This window comes from Dromiciops gliroides, chromosome 1 (assembly GCF_019393635.1).
Source record: "Dromiciops gliroides isolate mDroGli1 chromosome 1, mDroGli1.pri, whole genome shotgun sequence".
NCBI lineage: Eukaryota > Metazoa > Chordata > Mammalia > Microbiotheria > Microbiotheriidae > Dromiciops > Dromiciops gliroides.
Window position 1 is genome coordinate 161850253 of NC_057861.1, and position 23182 is coordinate 161873434.

At 39.5% G+C, this 23182-nt stretch overlaps 1 protein-coding gene across 3 annotated transcripts; it reads left to right on the forward strand.

Moving 5' to 3' along the window:
* Positions 1-1067: 1067 nt before the first annotated feature.
* LOC122734334 (ribosyldihydronicotinamide dehydrogenase [quinone]-like) lies at positions 1068-22563 on the forward strand. 3 transcript variants are annotated; one of them, XM_043975084.1, is made up of 7 exons: positions 1069-1269; positions 7531-7680; positions 9129-9293; positions 13130-13260; positions 17953-18066; positions 20420-20521; positions 22284-22563. In XM_043975084.1, the coding sequence occupies exons 2-7, from the start codon at positions 7626-7628 to the stop codon at positions 22455-22457; spliced, it is 741 nt and encodes a 246-aa protein (XP_043831019.1). In that variant the 5' UTR covers positions 1069-1269; positions 7531-7625; the 3' UTR covers positions 22458-22563. The 3 variants fall into 3 exon arrangements, with proteins under 3 accessions (XP_043831020.1, XP_043831019.1, XP_043831018.1); XM_043975083.1 differs by having other exon boundaries at positions 1071-1445; XM_043975085.1 differs by lacking the exon at positions 7531-7680 and having other exon boundaries at positions 1068-1445.
* The last annotated feature ends 619 nt before the right edge of the window (positions 22564-23182 follow it).

Here is a 23182-nt window from a genome sequence, read left to right on the forward strand (position 1 = left end):
ACATAGTAGGTCTTTAATAAATACTTGTTGAATGATTATTTCCCTTTAGATTATTGACCTTTTGTTCTTCCAGATAAATTTCATCATTATTTTTTCTAGTTCTATAAAGTATTTCTTTGGTAGTTAGATTGCCGTGACACCGAATACATAAATTCAGTTTAGGTAGTATTGTCATTTTTATTATATTGGCACAATCTAACCATGAGTAATTAATATTTCTCTGACTATTAGGTCTTTATTTTTGCAAAGAATATTACGTTATTTTAGAGATTTTCCTAGAGCAGGTAGGAACAATGAGTTAATCAGAAAAATTTACCTTCTAAGAGTAGGCCCCCATCACTGAAACTAATCTGTGAAAGCCTAGAGCCTTGTGGGGCCCTTAGCTACAGGTTACATTTTACTAGGCAAGTCCATTAAATGTCTTTGCTTTAACAAATTGCGTCCTTTGGCTGAACAAATAAAAGTAAATGGTGGAGGGCTGAGGAGGTAGGGATAAGCTATCAGTTTGAGAAGACCCAGAGTACCCACAGTTACTTTTATAGGGAAAACCCTTATTGGGTAAGGGAAGAACCAGCTGCTACAAGTAGAAGTTGGTATGATTTGCTCAGTTCCAGTTTAGACTTGCCATCCTAATATAGAGAGTGTGGTGAGTAAGCATATAAGCATGCTTCTATAAGTATTTGTATTGACAGGTCAGTCAGACAACAAGCATTAAGCACTTCATCAGACTCAAACTGCCCCTCTACCAGGGTCCCATGATCATCATGATCTGGGTACCTTACTTATTTACTGGACTTTCCAACTTTGCTAGATACCAGAGATCAGCCCTGGTTAGGATTTCTAAATGTTGAACTCTATGATCCCGGGGCATAGACTAAAAGCAGGTTATTTTGACCAAAGAAAACTGTATTTAGATTTCTTTAATTCCTTTATCTTTTTTCTCATTTTCTCGTTTCAGTTATTTAGCCAGCAAATATTTGGTCAGTAAATTTAGGAGGCATTTAAAAGAAAAGTAGATGAAATTAACAAACTGCAAACAGCGAGACTATGGAGAGGCAGCCTTGAATTCCTGTCTCCTTCAAATAGTGCTCAGCTGGTGATCCAAAGAGGCAAGGACAGTTAGCTGTGCTCTCCTGTGGCCAAAGGGGTGATCGGGGGAGCAAGCTAAGAAAGCAGTAGTGTCTGAAAGTTGGGATCAATTTTCAGACAGTACTAGTTGCAACAGACGGAAGCCTCAGCAGCTTTTCTCAGCCAGTTACGACAAGCAAGGTTGGTGGTGCCTTGGTGTAGAGGGCCGTGGTGCAACCCTGACACAGGAAGCTGTAGAAATCCTCCCCCTTATTGCCAATGCCTGGTTGGGGGGATACCAGGATTCGTGAGGGTGGAGGTCTTCACAGTGGGAAGCAGATTTTCCTGTTACAGTTTTTGCTGTGGCTTGTGTGCTGGTAAGTCTAGTGCTTTGTGTTTGTGTAATGCTCATTCTCCTCCCAACACACACACACACACACACACACACACACACACACACACACACACACAGAGCATGCCTCAAAGCAGGCAGAAGATTGCTTAAACCACTTCAGAAAGGGCTTAGCTCTTTATTTTTTTAAACATGGATTTCTGTTGCAATCTTTTGTTTCTATATTACCTGTATTTCCCCTGTATCCTCCTCCTCCTCCCCCCTCCCCTCCTCCCTTCCTCCCCTCCTCTCCCTCCTTCTCCTCCTCCCCCTCCTCTTCCAATTCTCCCTCCTCCTTCCATTACCACTTCCTTTTCCTCCATCACCATCTCCTCTTCCTGCCTCCTCTCCTCCGTCTCCTCTGAATGTTAACTATTATTGTTGTTGTTGTTATTATTATTATTATCATATACCCATATCATTTCTTCTTTCTTTGATTTCTTTGAAGTATAGATCTAATAATGGCTGGATCAAAGGGTATGAACAGCTTAGTGATTTAGGGGACACAGTTCCAAATTACTTTCCAGAATCATTAGAATATTCACAGGTCAACCAACAGTGCATGAGTGCGGGGCTTCATAAACTTTTTCCACTCATGATCCCTTTTCTCCTGAGAAATTTTTACATGACCCCCGGTTATATAGGTATATAAAATTGATATACATTTACTTCCAATTTTTTTTGTGAACCCCTCCCCCCCCCATTCAATTATGACCCACAGTTTAAGAAAGCTGGGCATTAACCTGCCTGTTTTCCTTCAGCCCTTCTGACGATTGGCATTTTCCTTTTTTTGACATCTTCTCCAATCTTTTACCATATTCACCACCTAACAGCTTCACATCATTATAACCACCAGTGGTTGGTTATCAGCTGGAATCTCATAGCTTCATTTGCATTTCTCCAATTATCAGTGGTTGGGAATTTTTCATATGGTTGCTGATATCTTGCATTTTTTTCTACCAAGAAACTACCTGTTCTATCATTTCTTTTTTTGAAATGCAGACAAGAGAACAGAAGACCAGAAAGAAGCACGGACATGCAGTACAGCTTTGAAAGCTACAAGATGAACTGATCATATAATTTAAAAGAAAAGCAAGCTGTAGATAACAGATCTAGAGTTTAACAGCAATCTTCTTTTTTCTATTATGTATATGGCAATGCCCTTTTTTGTTGTTTGTTAGGGTCAGAATTAAATAAAAAGAAAAAAGGGAACTGTTTTTCAAATGCTTTGCTAACTGCATTGGTTTTGTTTGAACAAAATATTTTTAACTTTACATAATTGAAATTGTCCATTTTATCCTCTGTGATCATCTCTATCCATCATGTCAGTTTTCATTTTCTTTTTCTTTAAGGCAAATCAGGGTTATGTGACTTTCCCAGGGTCTGATAGCCAGTTGGTGTCTGAGTTTGGATTTGAACTTAGGTCCTCCTGAATGGAGGGCCTGTGTTGTATCCACTATGCCACCTAGCCACTCCTCATTTTCACTTGTGTTGTGCTGATTGTTCTTTCTCTTTAAATTGTTGTAATCATAGTTCGTACTGTTTTCCTGGCTCTGTTTACCACCTACCTGTAAGGCATACCATTGAAGGTTAAGGACACACAGACAAAAAATGAAAAGTACTCTCCACCCTTGGGGAGTTTACACTGTATTGAGCCTGGAGAAGGCTTTGACAAACGCTTGGCTGGATTGATTGAACATTTTGCCCCTGCTCCTACTGCCTGTTTCCTTATCTGTAAAATGGAGATAAAAAAAGTAGTATTATGAAGGAAGTTGGTAATATTAAAATAAAAAGTTTAATTTTCCCCCCATCTAAGGTCACAGACCCCTTGAAATGTATCCATCGGCTCCTTGGGGCTCTGTAGACTTGAAGTTAAGAACCCTTGTCCCAAATGGTCTTTAGCTCACTTCAAGTTCTTGATTTTAGCATCCTACATGCCTTTGCGCTTCCCAGTTCTTCAACTCCAAGCAATACTTATTATTATTATTATTATTATTATTATTATTATTTTGCAGGGTAATGAGGGTTAAGTGACTTGCCCAGGGTCACACAGCCAGTAAGTGTCAAGTGTCTGAGTTTAGATTTGAACTCAGGTCCTCCTGAATCCAGGGTCCATGCTTTATCCAGTAAGACACCTAGCTGCCCCTCCAACTAACACTTTATTTTTTTGGCAGGGCAATGAGGGTTAAGTGACTTGCTCAAGGTCACACAGCTAGTTAAGTGTCAAGTGTCTGAGGCTGGATTTGAACTCAGGTCCTCCTGAATCCAAGGCCAGTGCTTTATCCACTGCGCCACCTAGCTGCCCCCAACTAACACTTTTTAAAGTGGCTATAGCTGTCCCCTCCCCAACCAGAATCCAGGGGACCCAGCCTACACTGACCATGCTTGAGTCAATCAATCAACATGTATTAACTGACTACTCTGTGCCAGGCACTGTGCTAATCTCTGAGTTACAGTTAAGGTCATGCCCCAGATATATTTCAGCTTCCCTGAGTTTTCAACCCTTCTCCTCAGTGGCCGTAAGGATTTTGTAGTACAGGTCCAAACTTCTTAGGCACCTAACTAGCTGGAAGATGCCCATGTCCCTGCCTGTGGGTGTGACCCTCTATCAGTGTGAGAGCTACTCCAGGTGCTACTCTTCATTCCAGGTTGTAAGAATACATCTTTGGGGGGCGGCTGGGTGGCGCAGTGGATAAAGCACCGGCCCTGGATTCAGGAGTTCCTGAGTTCAAATCCGGCCTCAGACACTTGACACTTACTGGCTGTGTGACCCTGGGCAAGTCACTTAACCCCATTGCCCCATAAAAAAAAAAAAAAAGAATACGTCTTTGCCCTCAGAGTGGTGTTTGCTTATTGGAATGGAAACTATGTTTGAATATCCTTTGGAAATGGTTATTTAGTTGTATTAGTTCATGATTAGCTGTCAATATTTTATTTTAATAAATATTATTTAAAATAAAATAAAAATAAATATTAAAATATTTAATAAATATTTTATTTTAATTTTTATATCCTTTTTAATATTACCTTCCCAACCCTCTCCCCAAAAGTGGCCCTTCATAATAAAAAAAGACTAATTTTTTATCATGAGCCAGATGCTGAATTTCATCAATGAAGATGATTCTGACATATTCTAGGAGGCATGGGCCTTGGGTTATTTTTCCAGTAGGGGAAGGATTGGTTTCTGTATAGGAATCATGTTCCTTATTAATTTAGAGCTAGAAGAGACATGATAGATCATTCAGTCCAATCCTTCACATTTTATAAATGAAGCCCAGAAAAATTAAGTGACTTATACAAGTTTACAGAGGTGGTAATGGCTGGGTTTTGAAACCAGTTCCTATGATTTCACATCTAACCTTCTTTCCACTACCCCAAAGAAATAAGGCTGAATGGTCATCATGTATGTATTGTCTATGCCAATCTATAGACCACTTATTCGATTATCTTCCATTTTATTTTATAATTAAACTTGCTAATTTTATAATTAAACTTATTCTCTCTTCTTCCCCCCCTCCCAATTTAAAAGACAAAGGGGGAAAAACTTTTGTTATAAATATGCATAGTCAAGCAAAACAAATTCCCCTTTGGTTCACGTCCAAAAACATGTTTCATTCTGTCTCCTGGATCCATCACCTCTCTGTCAGGAGATGGGTAGCGTAGTTCATCAGTCAAGTCAAATCAACCCACATTTACTAAGTGTTTACTATGTGCCTGGCATTCTGCCAAGGAGCTACAAAGAAAGGAAAAAAAACACCTCTGCCCTCAAGGACCCCATGATATAAAGGGAAAGATCATGTACAAAGAACTATGGACAGACAAGATAAACTGGAGATAAACTCAGAGGAATCACACCAGAAATAAGAGAGACTTCTGACCACTCATCATTGCACTGGTCAGAGTTCTTATGTCCGTCAAGTGGATTGTCTTTATTATTGTAGAAATTATTCTTCTGGTTCTGCCCCCTTCACTTTGCATCATGTCATACAAGTCCTCCCAGGTTTCTCTGAATCTGTCCCCTTTGCCATTTCTTATAATGCAGTAGTATTCTATCACATTCATACATCATAATTTGTTCAGCCAGTCATGATTTTTTATTTTTTAATTATTTTTTGATATAGTTTGTGAAGGAGAGAAAAGGGTAGACATCCTGGAGAACATGAGAAAGTTAACCGCATGGGGTTCATAAAATATTAGAGTGAGAAGGAACTTTAAACATTAAAGAAGCCAATCCTTTCATTTTCCAGATGAGGACAGGGGCCCATAGAAATGAAACAAACAGGGTTAAGTGACGCCCAGGGTCACACAGCTAGTAAATGCCTGAGGGCAGATTTGAACTCAGGCAGTTGAGCCCTTCTGACTCCAGACTCAACACTTTGTGCCCTGTGGCGCCACCCAGCTACCCCCCATATTACTACAGGTGTCCTATATGTACCTGGTTATTTTCATGTTTGTCTCATCCATTAGAATGTAAGTTCCTCGAGAGCAGAGGTCTGTTTTTGTTTTTCTTTGTATCCCTGGCATTTAGCACAGTACATGGCACACAACACTTTTTTTTTTTGGTGAGGCAATTGGGGTTAAGTGACTTACCCAGGGTCACAGGGCTAGTAAGTGTCAAGTGTCTGAGGTCGAACAAACACTTAATAAAAAGCTTGTTCACTGATTGACTGACTCTATTTTGCCTGGACCTTCTTAGGCTTCAGTTTTCAGTCTACCTTGTGGCCTCTCCCATTCTTCAATGGATTCATCAAGCCTTTATCTCTGTCTGTCTGTCTGTCTATGTTTATCTGTTTATCTGTTCGCCTGTTTGGTTTTTGTTCAAATATTTTTAGCTTTTACAAAGAAATATTTGCATCAAAAGATATAAGCATAAATATGCAAAGTACTCCCCCAACACTTGGGAGGGATAATCCCCCTCCCTTCTTACACTACCTCAGTCTCTGAAGAGTGGAAGGGGATGAGGTTCACAGTTTATCTCAGTTCTGTAAAGAAAGCACAGTCATCAATTTCAAGCTCAGAGTCCCCCAAGTCAAGTCCCAAGACCCCTGGCTTCTCCCAGCTTCCATGCTGGACTGGTTGGCTGAAATCTTCAGTCATCAGAGCTCAAGAGCCTTTATTAAGTGCCTACTGTGTGCTGGGTCATAGGTTAAGCTACTGGGCATACAAATACCCCAAAACATACAATCTCCTAGCTACTTTTTTTCCTTTTAATTTTTAGGTTTTTTTTTAAGGCAATTGGGGTTAAGTGACTTGCCCAGGATCACACAGCTAGTGTCAAGTGTCTGAGGCTGGATTTGAATCCGTTTAATTTTTTAATTAAAATTTTAAGTTTTTAAATTAAATTTCATTTTGTTCCATTTTGAGACTCATCTATTATTCAATGAGGACCTGAAATTTCCATACTATGGAAAGATCACTAGATTGGAATCAAGAGATCTGGATTCAGATTTCACCTGTTTTTTTCCACTTGTGACCTCTTTCCTTTTCTGGGCCTTGATTTCCTCATCTATAAAATGGGAGAATCAGATGGTGTCTGAGGTCCCTTTTTTGTGTGGGGGGGGCAGTGAGGGTTAAGTGCTTGCCCAAGGTCACACAGCTAGTAATTGTTAAGTGTCTGAGGCCGGATTTGAACTCAGGTCCTCCTGAATCCAGGGCTGGTGCTTTTATCCACTTTGCCATCTAGCTGCCCCTGAGGTCCCTTCTTGATCTAAATCTGAGAACTGATGATCAGGGTGAATCCAGAGAGGAGGAGCTAGCAGCCCTCATATCCACTCTGTCGCCCTATGTAGAGTCCAAGAGACCTTGCAAGCCTTTCTTTCCATTGCTCAATTTGGAAGCTGTTCCAGACTGGGGTGGCGGTGGTTGGGGTGAGGAACTGCTCTGGCTTTCTCTGGCTCACTCTCTCTCCCCCCTCCCCCTCTTCCCCCTCATCTTCTAAAACTTCTCTCAGCAAGGGGATCCCCACAGCAGCCCACCAGCCCCATGGTAGCCCCTGAGGAGCATCTCCTCATCCCCACCCTCCACTGCTGTTGGTTCCTCCTCCATGAGCACATGCTTTTTCCCCCTTCCAGATCATTATCTTCCCCCAAACTGTGCAGAGTGGAGGTGTGGGCAGGGTATCCTCAGCCCGACCTGCAGCCATCGCGACAGGGTCCTTTTCTGTGCAATGAGTGGGACAATATCATTGGCGATGGAGACTCCACGGCCCTGGGGAATGACAGGTAAGAAGAGGTGCCTTTTTTCAGTCAGGGTGAAAAAAATATCAGGAATTAGAGTAACTCCTATTTTTCAGATGCGCCCCCCGCCCCCATCCTACGCCAAAAATATACATTAGCTCCATGGCCTAAAGCAGCTTAATTTTGTGTTTTCTTATCAAGAGCTCAGCCCAAACAAACCAAGGATTTCATATTTTTAGCCTCAGAAGCCCCTGGCTCTAAATCGAGCAATTATCCTCTGTTAACCATCCCCTAAACCACAGGCTTCCTGGAGGTGACAGAAAATCCCATGTCACCCAACTACTTCATCCTTTTGTAGGGAAGGATAATTGGATAAGGCTTTCTAAGAAGAGTGCTCTGTCAGCCCAAAGCAGCTCTCCCGTGGATGTCCAATGGATGTGCCAAGCTATGGTTTTGCAGATGCCAACTGGATTCTATAATCCGGGGCCCTGGGCAGCTTGGTGGACTGCAATGAGCAGTGAACTTGGGAAGGGGAAGTTGTTTTAAGGCTAAAAGGAAGTCATTGTAAAGCACTTAGAACAGTGCCTAGTATACAATAGGCATCATATAAACTTTAACTATTATAGTTACTATTTCTGTGACTCCTGACTCGCAATTTCACAAATTGGTGATTATAGTAGAGCCCCCCTTTTTTCAGGGATTAGACAATGGGAATAAAAGGTCTAAACATACAAATATCAAGTTATTATGGTGCATAGTTATATTTTGAGACAACATTTTGTCTTCTCATGAATAGGATAGGACCTAGCATAGCAAGTTAAACAGTAGGCATGTAATAAATGCTTGGGTTAATTTGCATAATTTCTAGGTCAAGAGTCAAAGACACCACCTTAGAAATTATCAAGTACTCATCAGATGAGAAAAATGAACCTTAGATGGGTTTTAATCCATTGTATTTTCCACTCTTTATGTTAATCATCCATGTAATAATGAGGATCTAATGTACTTCTTTTGTGCTTTGAGTGCAACTGGATAATACTCCCACTGATAGGCCATTAATAATAGCCAGCATTTATATGACACTTGAAGGTTTGCAAAGTCCTATCCTGAAGTTATCCTCACAACAACCCAGTGGGTTGTGTGCTGTCATTATCACCATTTTATTGATGAGGAGAGTGAGGCAGAGAGAGGTTAAATGACTTGCCCAGGGTCACTTTGTTATTATGTGTATGAGGCAGGATTTGAACTCAGGTCTTCCTGGCTCCCAAGTTCTGTGCTCTACTGACTGCATCACTGAACAACCTTGGATGTTTTGCTTCATGTCTTAAAGCTTCCCTTAAGTGAATAAAGGTATACTATAATAAAAGCCTTGTTGTTTTATATATTACTCATCTGTTCAATGCTTTTGTGAACACTCCCTTTATATCTCATAGTTGCTGTTAAGAACTAGGACCATTCCTCAAGGGAGATTTTCTTTTCACTCTCTGATCCAGGGAAACGAGTCCTCATAGTCTACGCACATCAGGAGCCCAAGTCTATGAATGGATCCTTGAAGGATGCAGCCGTGACCGAACTGAGCAGTCAGGGCTGCCAAGTCACTGTGTCTGATCTGTATGAGATGAACTTTGAGCCAAGAGCGACAAGGAAAGATTTTACAGGTGAGTCATCAATCGATACATAGCTTGCATTTTAAGGTGGCAGTTTTGTCTCTCTCTCTGCATATCCAAAGGTAGCCATGTAGATTGATATGCCAGGCTTTGGAAGAAGGTCATTGTGATAAAAGGTGCCCCCAACATTCTCTCTGTTTGAGGGGTAGGATTTAAGTTGTCAGGAAATAACCAGTTTCCAGGAGCAACAACTCCATCAAAAGTAGGTAGATGTAAACATGTGAGTTAATGGTTTAGGGAATGGGTCAGCTACCAGCTGGTGGAGCCAGCCACTCACTCCCCAGGGATGGCTTGGAAGATAGAGTTTACTTTTGTGGGCAGAAAGTAAAGTAGAGGACTGGGGCCATGGTCACCTGGTGAATCATAGCCCCAGCTCCAGAAGTACAAAGGAAGTGGGTAGAGGCTAGCACTTCAGAAGAACCAGCATTTAGAGAATGTTTCTCCAGGGTGGCTTGAGAGAGGAAAAGAAAGGGAAGGATTAGGGCAGAGAGCTACTCTAAGGCCCTGGCCAAAGTATGCTGATGCATAGACCAGAAATTCTTAATCTCATGTCCACAAACCTCTACCTAGAGATAGACAGACAGACAGACAGATAGATAGACAGAAACATATACACACATAATGGATACACACACATATATACATACATATTGTTTTTCAGTTATTTCAGGCTTATCTGACTCTTTGTGACCCATTTGTTTTTTGTTTTTTGCTTTTTTCTTGGCAAAAATACTGGAGTGGTTTGCCATTTCCTTCTCCAGCTCATTTTACAGATGAGGGAACTGAGGCAGATAGGGTTAAGTGACTTGCCCCAGGTAGTGTCTGAGGCAAGATTTGAATTCAGAGGGTAGCTAGGTGGAACAGTGGATAGAGCACCAGCCCTGGAGTCAAGAAAACCTGAATTCAAATCCTGCTTCAGACACTTACTAGCTATATGACTTTGGGCAAGTCACTTAACCCCAATTGCTTCAACAACAACAACAACAAAAAAAAGATTTGAATTCAGGTCTTCCTGACTTCAGGCCTGGCATGCTATCTACTGTGCCACCTAGCTGCCCCTAGATATAAATAAGTAGATATTTTATATAGATATAGATCTATATATTATATATCAACATATTTATTTAAATTTGTATATATTCATTACTATATATTGTATAAACAATTATCAAATAGATATTACATATAGGCATTTGCATATTCTATAATGTAGTTTATTATATATTATATGTAAATAAATATTTGTATATTTTATGTTATACATAAACAATGTATAAATTTTTGTGCATTTTATAATTGCATGTCTACATAATTGTATATAATTTTATTTCTAATCCTTTGTACTTTAATGCATTTAAAAACCTTACTTGGAGAAGGGATTCATAGGCCTCATGGGACCATGTTTCTAAATCCTTGCCCTAGTCTGAGGAAACACCAACCTCTAGTCATGTTTTTCAGAGGTTTCCCCACAAGTTCATGTTAGGCCTTTTTCATAATCAGGGATTGAATCAATATTATACTAGCTTACATCTGAATAGGAATAGCACTTTATTCAAAACATTCCTGTGACTTAGATCAGACAAATAGAAACAGATCATTGTCTGATCCTTATTGACTTAGCAAGCCATAAATTATCCATGTTGTATTGTATTTTTATTTATTCTGTTAAGCATTTTTCAATTACATTTTAATCTGGGTCAGACAGTTTACTGCTTGTTAGGCTATGAGTTAGATTTTGTTGTTCTTGACAAAGATACTGGAGTGGTTTGCCATTTCCTTCTCCAGCTCATTTTAAGGTATATTTATTTATTTAAAGTTTTGAGTTCCAAATTCTATCCCTCTCTCATTCCCTACCTACCTACCTTCCCTCCTCCCTGAGGTGGTAAGTAATCAGATATAGGTTATACATGTGTAATTATGTAAAACACCATATTAGTCATTTTACATAAAAAGACTCAAGTAAAAAAAAAAGCACAAAATAGCATGCTTCAGTCTGTGTGCAATCAATATCAGTTCTTTCTCTGGAGGTGGATAGTATGCTTCATCATTAGTCCTTTGGAATTGTCTTGGATCATTGTATTGCTGAGAGTAGTTAAGTCATTCACAATTACTCATAAAGCAACAATGCCGTCACTGTGTACGACATTCTCCTGGTTCTGCTCACTTCACTATACATCAGTTCATATGAGTCTTCCCAGGATTTTCTGAAATCATCCTGCTTGTCATTTCTTATAGCACAATAATTCCAGCTCATTTTATAGATAAGGAAACTGAGATAAATGGGGTTAAGTGACTTACCCAGGGTCAAACAGCTAGTAAGCATCTAAAATGAGTGTTCCTGACTTCAGATCCCCCACTCTGTCCACTGAGCCAGCTAGCTGCCCCACAAGTTAGAAACCTCTGACTTAAATAGCAGCCCTGTTATTATCTTCATATTGCAAATGAGTAAACTATTAATCAACCAATCAACAAGCATTTATTAAGCACTTGCTGTGTTCCAATTACTGTGCTAAGCCCTGGGGTTCAAAGAACAGCAAAAACACTGCCCTTTCCATCAAGAACCCCATGTTTTTAATAGAGATAGTGTGAAAACAACTATTTATATATCAAATATATACATGGAGGTATAATCTCAGAAGGAAGGCCTTAGCAGCTAGGAGGACCAGAAAAGGCCTCCTGAAGAAGGTTAGATTTGAGCTTAGTCTTGAAGAAAGCCAGTGGAGCAAGGAGGTGGAAGTGAACATTCTAAAAATGGGGGCCAGCTAGTGAAAATGCCCATAGTCAGGAGAAGCAAGAATAGCAAGGAGGCCAGAGTCCCTGGGTCCCAGTACACGTAGAACGGAATAACGTATAAGAGGACTGGAAGGGTAGGAAGGGACCAGATTATAAGGGGTTTTGGAGGCCAAAAAGCTTTTTACATTTGATCTTGGAAGTAATAAGGAGCCATTGAAGTATATAGGCTAGACTTGGCAACACATTTGGATTTGTGGGATGCCCTGGGTGACTAGGAGGATGGTGGTGTCCTGGGCAATGACTGGGAAGTTTGGAAGAGGGTGGATTTAGAGAGTAAAGATAATGAGTTCTTTTTGGACATGTGGAGATTGTGATGGCTATGGGACATCCAACTTGAGATGTCCATTAGGAGAGAGGTTAGAACTGGATAAACTGATCCGAAAATTCCATGTATAGAGATGATTTTGGCCCAGAGAGGTAAATTAATTTGTCCAGCATCACAGGGCCAGTAAATGGGTCAGAATTCAAACCCAGTGCAGACTCTAAACTGCATTCTTTCCACCAGATATACTTATCACACAGCCTTTTGAAAATTTTCATTCCTCATATGTAACCTTTATCAAATTGCTTACCATCTTAGGGAAGGGGGAGAGGATGGAGGGAGGGAGAAAATTTGGAATTCAAAATTTTATATAAAATAGAATGTTAAAAAAAAATAAAAACAAATGAGCAGCAAAAAAACGAAATTTTTCATTCCTTCATTCAAGTAAAAGAAGGTAAAAAGAGGTCATAAATCACACTCAATTTCAAATTATGTCTGCTGACCAATCCTTAATTAGGCCCTCCTGCTCAAGACAAGCCATCACCATGAACCTCTAATTCTCAAGGACATTAATTATAAATTAGATGAATTGGCCACAATAAATGGTCTTTAGACTCACTGTAATGCTGTTAATTTTGTATCTCATTGGACCGCCATCCAAGAGGTAGAAAATTAGATTCCAGTCTGTTAAGAAGGGTCTGTGACATATTTGGGGGGAATTATTGGAATTAGAATTCTTTGAATAACTATTATTTGGTGTATTCTGCTGCAGGTCCTTTGAATAATTCGGACTTCTTCAATTATGGGGTAGAGGCACATATGGCTTATAAGAAAGGATTTCTGTCCAGTGATGTGATTGAAGAGCAAAAGAAGGTACAAGAAGCCGATTTAATCATCTTTCAGGTCAGTGTTTCCTTTGATAAAATACGTTGAACTGGATTCTTCCAGTGAATAAATACTTTTAGGTACCATATATAGGTATTGGAAATTCCACTGGCCCACTCACCCATAAACCAAGGCATGGGTTTATGTCATAAATCAGGGCACTACCTAATAATTCACTGCCTCAAAGGCTATGTCTTCAAAGGTAAATTGAGATTAGGGTAGTCAATATCATAAGCTTAAATTCTGAGACCAAGGCAAAATGTTAATGAAAGGTGTCACCCATAACCTGTCTATATAAGAAATGCACTGTCCATATATTTTAGGGTGTCCCATCCTTTTTTGAGTCTGTAGGATGGCAGTTTGAGTATAATTAAGTCTATCTGGGGCAACTGGGTATTAGGTAGAGCACCAGGCCTGGAGTCAAGAAAACCTGAGTTAAATATGGCCTCAGACACTTAGCAGCTATGTGACCCTGGGTAAGTCACTTAACCCTGTTTGCCTCAGTTCCTCATCTGTCAAATGAGCTTGAGAAGGAAATGGCAAACCACTCCAGTATCTTTGCCAAGAAAACTTTAAATGAAGTCACAAAGAGTTGGATATGGCTGAAAAACAACTGAACAACAACAAACAAAAGTCTATCTGGACAATTGAGTTTGAAAAATGATTTCACCAAAAATAACCAAACAATTGTAGCGTTTTCTTAAATCTGAATCATAGCATTAGAGACACAAATAAAGGAGGTCTTCTAGTCAAATGCCATCATTTTCTAGTTGAAGAAACAGGGAAATATAATGTGGCAGATAGGACACTGGATGATCTGATTTCAAATCCTACCTTAGACTAGTTGTGTGACCTTGTGCAAGTCACTTACTTCTGTGTGCTGCAGTTTCCTTCTCCCCTCACCTTTCAACCTCCTTTTGTGTATTGTCTTCTGCCCTTAGATTGTAAGCTCCTAGAGGGCAAAGTCTGTCTTTGGTTTTTTTCTTATTTGTATCCCCAACTCTTAGCACAGTACCTGTATCATAGGAGACACTTAATAAATGTTTATTGTTTATTGACTAATGAGGGGGCTCCCTCCATGGTTCCTTCCAACTCTAAATTCCATGATCCTATGAAATTATGGTTCAGAGATTATTCTGGTAGCAAGTGATAGAAGCAGGGTTTGAATCCAGGTCCTCTGAGATAAGAACCAATTCTCTTTCCATACTGGACCACAAGCCCAGCCCTAATATTAGCAGTCCTAAGGGACTGATAGCTGCTTCTGAATCCTGAACCAACATGTTTTACTTTTTTAATTTTATTTTATCAATGAATAAAAATCGTATTTTCTCATCTTCTTGCCTTTTTACCTTGTTGAAAAAGAAGAAAAAAAATCCCTTGTCACAAATATGCCTAAATTCAGCAAAATAAATTCCTGCATTGGCCATGTCCAAAGAAAAAATTGTTTCCATCCGCACCCTGGGTCCATCCCTTCTCTGTTAGGAGGTAGCTAGCATGCTTCCATCATTGTTCCTCTGGAATCCTTGTTAGTCATTGCATCAGAGTCCTTAAGTCTTTCTAAATTATGTTTAGAGTATTGTTACTATAGAAATTGATCTCCCGGTTCTGTTGACTTCACTCTGCATCAGTTCAGATGACTTTTCTCTGAAATAATCCTTTTCATAATTTCTTGCAGCATGATAATATTCCATCACATTCATATACTATAATTGATTCAGGTGTGCCTCAATTGATAGACACTCCCTTAGTTCCCAATTCTTTGCCATCACAAAAAGAGCCACCATGAATCTACTTGAATATATGGATCCTTTCCCTCTTTGATATCTTTGGGGTATAGACTTGTATACCTAATTGGGTCACTTCAAGAGCGTAGTCCCAAATTGTTTCCCAGAATGTCTGGACCAATCCATACTTCTACCAAAAGTGCATTAAGGTGCCTTCTTTCCTATAGCCCCTCTGGCTTTTTTTCATTTCCATTTTTTGTCAATTTTTCCAAACTTCCAACCCAATGATGGGTGTGAAGTGGGATGTTCTCTAACAGTGATTTGGATCATTTTTTTTTCCCAAGCTGTTATTGATAGCTTAGATTTCTTCCTTAGAAAACTGGTAGCTTTCAGAGGACAAAATCCAAGCTAGTTATAGTCATATGAAACAATGCTCTAAATCACTATTGATTAGAGAAATGCAAAAAAAAACAACTCTGAGGTACTACCTCATAACTATCAGATTGTCTGATATGATAGAAAAGGAAAATAAATGTTGGAGGGGATATAGGAAAATTAGGACACTAATGTACTGTTGGTAGAGTTATGAACTGATCCTACCATCTTGGAGAGCAATTTGGAATTATGCCTAAAGGACTATAAAATTGGGCGTATCCTTTGACCAGAAATACTAGTACTGATGTATCAGTATCCCAAAGAGATCAAAAGAAAAGGAAAACAACCTATGTATTAAAAATATTTATAGCAGCTCTTTTAGTGGTGAAAAAGAATTGGAAATTGAGGGGATATCCATTAATTGTGGAATGGCTAAACAAGTACTGGTATATGATTGTGATATAATGCCATTTGCTATAAGAAACGATTAGCAGGATGCTTTAAGAAAAACTTGGAAAGACTTAAATGAACTTATGCAAAGTGAAGTGAACAGAACCAGGAAAAAACACAGTGCACAGTAACAGAAATTACTATGACCAATAACTTAGTTCTCAGCAATACAATAAGCCACAATAATTTTGAAGAACTTATAATGAAAAATGCTATCCACCTCCAGAGAAAGAACGTATGGAGTTGGAATGAAGATCAAAATGTACTTTTTAAAAACTTTATTTTTCTTGTTTTTTTCTTGTGTTCTGTGTCCTCTTTCACAATACAACTAATATGGAAATATTTTCTGCATGACTGTACATGTATGGTCTATATCAAATTACTTGCCGTCTCAGGGAAAGGGGAGAAAGGAAGGGAGAAAGAAAATTTGGAACTCAATTTTAAAAAGTTGGGGGCAGCGAGGTGGATAAAGCACCAGCTCTGGATTCAGGAGGAAATGAGTTCAAATACAGACTCAGACACTTGACACTTACTAGCTGTGTGACCCTGGGCAAGTCACTTAATCCTCATTGCCCTTCCAAAAACAAACAAAAACCAATTGTTGGGTTTTTTCCATAAAAGTATTTTATTATTTTCCAGTTACATGCAGAGATAGTTTTCAACATTTGTTCTTATAAGATTTCTATAGCTGTGTGACCTTGGGCAAGTCACTTAATCCTCATTGCCCGCCCCACCCAAAAAAAAGATTTCTGGTTTCAAATTTTTCACAAAAACCAATTGTTAAAAATTTTTACATGTATTTGGGGAAAAAAATAGAAAACTGCCTGTTCATATCTTTTGACCACTTATCAATTGAGAAGCGCCACATTCTTTAGCCCATTTCAAACAAATTACAGTAATGTTCTGAGATCAAGAGAGGCAGACTCATGTGCTATGATTGAAAAGACAGGGTAGACTCATCAAACTTTTTGTTAACTTACAAGTAACAGTCAGAGTTGGACACCAAAAATCCCTTGCAAACCTTGCGTGTATTAAGAGCAAGGGGGCTGGGTCCTGGGCCTGGAAAGGAATGTAGAAGTGCTTCCCTCTTGTGGATATTGTAGAACACTGTACCATTAGTGTGGAAGGAAAGCCTGTTTGTAATGCTTTCCCCAAAATCCATGTGTTAAAACCTTGCTCTAGTCCTCCTGATTGCCTCTAGTTGATATAGTAAATACATTTTAGCAGGAAATACGATTGCAAAAGGGAACCTGAAGTCACGTACAAATTGTCCCAAATATCCAAGGAACATAATTTATGAACTACATCATATATTCTTAAAAATTCACATCCTCAGGGAAGCTAGGTGGCGTAGAGGATAAAACACCAGCTCTGGATTCAGGAGGACCTGAGTTCAAATCCAGCCTCATACACTTGACACTAGCTGTGTGACCCTGGGCAAGTCACTTAGCCCTCATTGCCCTGCCCCCCCCCCCAAGAATATAAAATGTTGGTGTTAAAAAATTCACATTCCAATAACATGCCAAATAAAGGAAAACCATCTAGGGACTTCTTGTCAACATTCTGGTCATGTGATATGTGAGTTCCTGTCAAAATCCTGACATTCACAGCTCTGGACCAGCAGAATATCAAAAGAGATACCGATGACCTTGAAGTTTTACCAATAACTTCGAGATGATTTAGATATGTTCATGAACAAGGTGACACAGATAAGAGTTGGTCTATTCTCCCCCCCAAAAAAAACCCTATAAAAGTGAGACCTCAAAGTCTTGTCCATCTCCACACCCTCAGCCTTCTTCCTCCTCCATCAGGGTCATACTTACTACTGCAAGTTGAAGTATACTTTTCAAATTTATTTTTCTTAGCTTGTGTGTTTCAACATGGCTAATGTGGGAATATGTTTTGCCTGACTTTATATGCATCATCAATATCATATTGCTTGCCTTCTCAAGAGGCAGGGGAGGGCAGAAGGGAGAGAATTTGGAATTAAAAGTATTTTTTAAATGAATGTTAAATTTTTTTACATGACATTGGAAAACAGTGAATGAAATAAATAAAAATATATTTTAAAAAATAAAATAAGTCCTATACAAATTTCCCACCAGGTTGAAGCATTTACTTCTGTCTTGTGACTGAAGTTTTTCCTGTCCTCCTTCCCTAGTTTCCCTTGTATTGGTTCAGCGTGCCTGCCATCATGAAAGGCTGGATGGACAGAGTACTTTGCCAAGGATTCGCTTTTGATTTTCCAGAATGCTTTGATCGTGGCTTCCTCCAGGTATGTTCAACACGAGTTGTTATCATCACAATCTCTTAAAGCAAGGCCTGAGACTATAGGTTTCCCAAACTGATTATGATTTCTCTCTCTCTCTCTCTCTGTTTTCGTTTGTGTTTTTTGTTTTTTTGCGGGGCAATGAGGGTTAAGTGACTTGCCCAGGGTCACACAGCTAGTAAGTGTCAAGTGTCTGAGGCTGGATTTGAACTCAGGTCCTCCTGAATCCAGGGCTGGTGCTTTATCCACTGCGCCACCTAGCTGCCCCCTCCAAACATGAATTTTCAAACAAAGACCTGTTATTTTCATTCCTGGGCCTTCTCTTTTGCTTGGTAATCCTTTTTTTTTTTTTTAAACTCTACCACTCTCCTAAAGGGTCTTACCCACCATGTTACTGAAAAGATTGAGGTCATACAACATGAGTTCCCTGAATTACTTTTTTCTATGCATCAGAACTTTTCTCAATCTTTATTAACTTCTCCTTCCCTCCTGTTTCAGAAAGGGAAGACCTCTCCTTCCCACCCCCAACCCCTACCATCTTGAACTACATTCTCATATCTCTTCTCCTTTTAATAATAAACTTCTTGAAGATGTAGGCTAGGTCTTTCTTTTATTTTTTCTAATGAACTGTCACTGTCCTTCAATCACCTTCTCTCACCCAGGTGCTCTTCCCAGAGTTGACTAAATGGAACTCAGGAAGTTATAGGAGACAGAAATTTACCTGACAGCCTCTCATCCCTCCTCTTAATCTACTGATCATCTCATTGATGAAGGGAGGAGGAAAGTGAGGACCCAGGTCACCTTCTCCCCTCCTCACTGTGTTGATGGAAATCTACCACCCCCCCCATGTACAGTTGCTGTAGAATTCACCAACATTGATCATTTCAACCACTCTCTGCTGGACACACTCCCTGGATCCTCTCCTCACTCATTTTCAACTCATTCTTTCCAATCTCAAAAGGTCAAACTTTGTGTATATGCCTAGTCACTCCTTTCTCTGGGTCCTCCCTCAAGAGGTCCACAGAACTGGACACAAGTGCTAGCTCTCTAGCTAATTCTCCTTCCCTCACTACATCCAGACTAGCTTCCAACTTCCAGAATGGAATACCACCAATCCTGAGGCCACTTTCTTCCTGTAGCCCTGCCCCCATGGGACCTTGGATGGTAGATAGGATCAGTTGGGTCATGGAGTTGACCCACCCTCATCTGATCCAGTTTCAAGTTCAGGAGGACCTGAGTTCAAATCCGGCCTCAGACACTTAACACTTACTAGCTGTGTGACCCTGGGCAAGTCACTTAACCCCAATTGCCTCGCTTAAAAAAAATTAAAAATTGGGGCAGCTAGGTGGTGCAGTGGATAGAGCACCGGCCCTGGATTCAGGAGTACCTGAGTTCAAATCCGGTCTCAGACCTTAACACTTACTAGCTGTGTGACCCTGGGCAAGTCAATTAACCCCAATTGCCTCACTAAAAAAAAAATTAAAAATAAATAAATAAAAATAAAAAATTTTAAAAATTTAAAAGAAATGAGGGTGTTACTCTGAATATTTAACAAAGTTCTGCCATCAAAATAAATCTATGTACTTGTTACCTAAACTGTGTTTTATTATAAAAGCCCTTGAAATTTCTGTAGAAAAAAAACTATACCAAGTCCTCATTGTCAATTGTAGTCAGATGTACTGTACCCCCTGTTCAATGTTTCTGTTGGAAGCCTGGATGCTTGTCATAGAATTTCCTTACATTCTATCATTGCTTTGTGTTGGGACATCTAGTAAGAGGCACTATATTTATGTGTACTTGGAGCAGAGCAGTACTGGAGTCAGATCATACTCGTTTGAGAGAGCTGGTTGTTAAATTTTAGTGTCAGCACCTACCTCAGAGATATCAGCAAACACTACAAATCAGGGCATGATTTATTATTTTGTTGATTGTCAAGATTCAAGAAAGTGACAAAGAAAATGTCAATGGTGCAAATTGAATGTAGAAGTATGTTGTTGGCTACCTTTTGCCCCAGCTTGTATGTACGCTGGAGTTTTGAATGTCACATTTGCATTTTTACTAAAGTGAGCTTAGCTTGAACTTACCCTTTCTGTATTATTACATATACCTGGTGTGGGCTGTCATCCTTGTGTCTACTACTGGTTCTCCCTCATGAAAAATCCTCGATGGTAGAATTTTCATTTTTATCCTTTTTTCTTATGGGAGCCTTGGAGGTGGGAGGAGGGGGAATCTCAAACTAAACTCTAGAAAACCATTTGACCTACTTCCTACCTTGAATTGCTGCTAACCTTTCTCATTAATATTTCTATGTTTTTTTAAAAAATCAGTCTTTCATATTTTTTCTTGTATTCAATTCCAGAACAAATTAGCCCTCATTTCATTAACCACGGGGGGTGATGCTGAGTTGTACTCCAAAACAGGGCTCAGTGGAGATATTAAATACATCTTGTGGCCCCTACAGGTAAACATAATATTACTGCTGTATATCACTGCCTCCTTATCTCACTTCACCTCTTGCTACATCTTGAGTAGAGTCATTTCTTCAAGGAAAACAGGACTAGAAAATTCTGAATGCATCAATCAGCTAAGGACTTATTGAACATTTACACTGAGTACCAGCTCTGGAAATGAGCCCTGCACAAAGTAAATTAGATGCCTAATAAATATTTGATGAATAATTTAATCAATCTAAAGATAAGGACAGACAGAGAGAAAGAGAGGAGGGGTAAAGAGAAAAAAAAGGATTTTATATATATATATGTATATATATGTGTATATATATACACACACACACACACACACACACACACACACATATATATATATATATATGACAGATTCCTTGAGTATTTTAAGGTGAGTTTTACCCTACAGGGTCAAATGCTTTTTGGTCACTGGCAAACAATAAACCAAGTAGAATTTCATATTCTTTTTCTTTTTTTTAAAGTGAGGCAGTTGGGGTTAAGTGACTTGCCCAGGGTCACACAGCTAGTAAGTGTTAAGTGTCTGAGGTCAGATTTGAACTCAGGTACTCCTGACTCCAGGGCTGGTGCTCTATCCACTGCGCCACCTAGCTGCCCCAGGATTTCATATTCTAGGCAATTTTCAGCACAGTATTTGTCTATAAAAATAAAAATAAAGGAATAAATAAATGTTTATTCCTTTCTTTAAAAAAGGAGGGGGGGAGGGATATGGTATCCTGCAGGAAATCCTTAATAAAATCCTGCCTTTGTCCAAGTCATTGGTAAAAATCTTAGTAGAGAGCTATGGATGGATCCCTGGGGCGTTCCTTCCAAGTCCACATCCATCCATTAATGGCTATTCTTTTTTTGGGGGGGGAGGGGCAGGCAATGAGGGTTAAGTGACTTACCCAGGGTCACACAGCTAGTAAGTGTCAAGGGTCTGAGGCTGGATTTGAACTCAGGTCCTCCTGAATCCAGGGCTGGTGCTTTATCCCCTGTGCCACCTATCTGCCCCCCATTAATGGCTATTTTGGGGGGCCTGTAAAGGACCAGTTTCCAAAGCTACCCAACTGTAGCATTGCCTAGACTGAATGCCGCCCCAAACAAATTAAGCTGTAATTGAGAAATATTTAACAAAATAAATAAGAAATTCAAGAAATCAGTTAATGTTAATATGTGTTTTTCTAAATCAATAAGCAGTTCACAGGGACTCATATAGAGTTTAATAACATCTGTTTCAATTTGAGTTAGATACTATTGGTCTAGCACAAAGCTTCTTAAACTTTAGAGGTTGTGAAAAATTTGGCAACAGTAAAAGGTTATGTATGCCTGTTTTACATATCTGGGGTCCTGTAAACATTTCTTGGGTGAAAATGGGTCACGAGTGGAAAGTTTAAGAAGCCCTGGTCTAGCATACCACAGATTCCAGTCTTGTTCTCACAGATACCACAAGAGTGTCTTAATCTACTTTGCCCCACCCAAAGTATTTGATAGGTATTTGAATTATAAAAGTACAACTTGTAAATATTAATTGCTGACAAGACTTTCTCTGTATTCATAGATTAAAAGGCTATGTATTTGTTTTCTGTGAATTTATAGTTTTAAAGAGGCTTTTGTTGTTGCTGTTGCTTCAACTGATTTCTCAAAGCTTGATGTCTCCCTCTTACTACTATGGGGGGGGGGGGGAATGGTGTTTACCTGGGTTGAAATATATTTAGGGACTTATTTCTGAACAAATCCTTTCTCCCTTTCTGAGTCTAGCATGGTGTGTTGCATTTCTGTGGTTTCAAAGTCCTCGCCCCTCAGGTCAGCTTTGCTCCTGAATACACATCAGAAGAAAAGAGAAAGGAGATGGTAGCATCTTGGTCTAGGAGACTGGAGAGCATCTGGAAAGAGAAGCCAATAAACTGCACTCCCTCCTGGTACTTTGAATGATAACATCTTATGTTATGTATGATGCTCTTTCCCTTTTTGAAGTTATCAGTAGCTGGTGTTCTGAAGACAATCTGTTAAAATCAATAAAGCTACAAAGTGAATCTGAGGCCTTTTGTGTTTTGTTGCTATTGTATTGTTAACATATTTTAATATTTAATCATATTATTTAATAATGTTTTAGTTAATATATTTTAATGTTATAATATTTTAGTTAGGTGCAGCCAAGTGGATAGAGTGCCAGGCCTGGAGTCAGGAAGACTCATCTTACTGAGTTCAAATTTGGCCTCAGGTACTTGATACCTGTGTTACCCTGGACAAGTCACCTAATCTTGTTTGCCTCAGTTTCCTCGATCTGTAAACTGAGCTGGAGAAAGAAATGGTAAACCACTCCAATATCTCTGCCAAGAAAACCCCAAATGGGGTGACAGTCAGACATGACTGGAAAACAACACAAAAAAGAATGAATGGTTAATATGAGTCTGCAATTGATAATCCTTTCAAATAGGTAAACCTAGAAGTTCTAGGAACAACTTTTGGAAGGTGAAAGGAGAAATGAGCAGAGTTCCCTTCAAGTAAGGCAGGCCTTGGGGGCAGCTTGGTGGCACAGTGAATAAAGCACCAGCCCTAGATTCAGGAGGATCTGAGTTCAAATCCAGCCTCAGACACTTGACGCTTACTAGCTATGTGACTCTGGGCAAGTCACTTAACCCTCATTGCCCCACAAA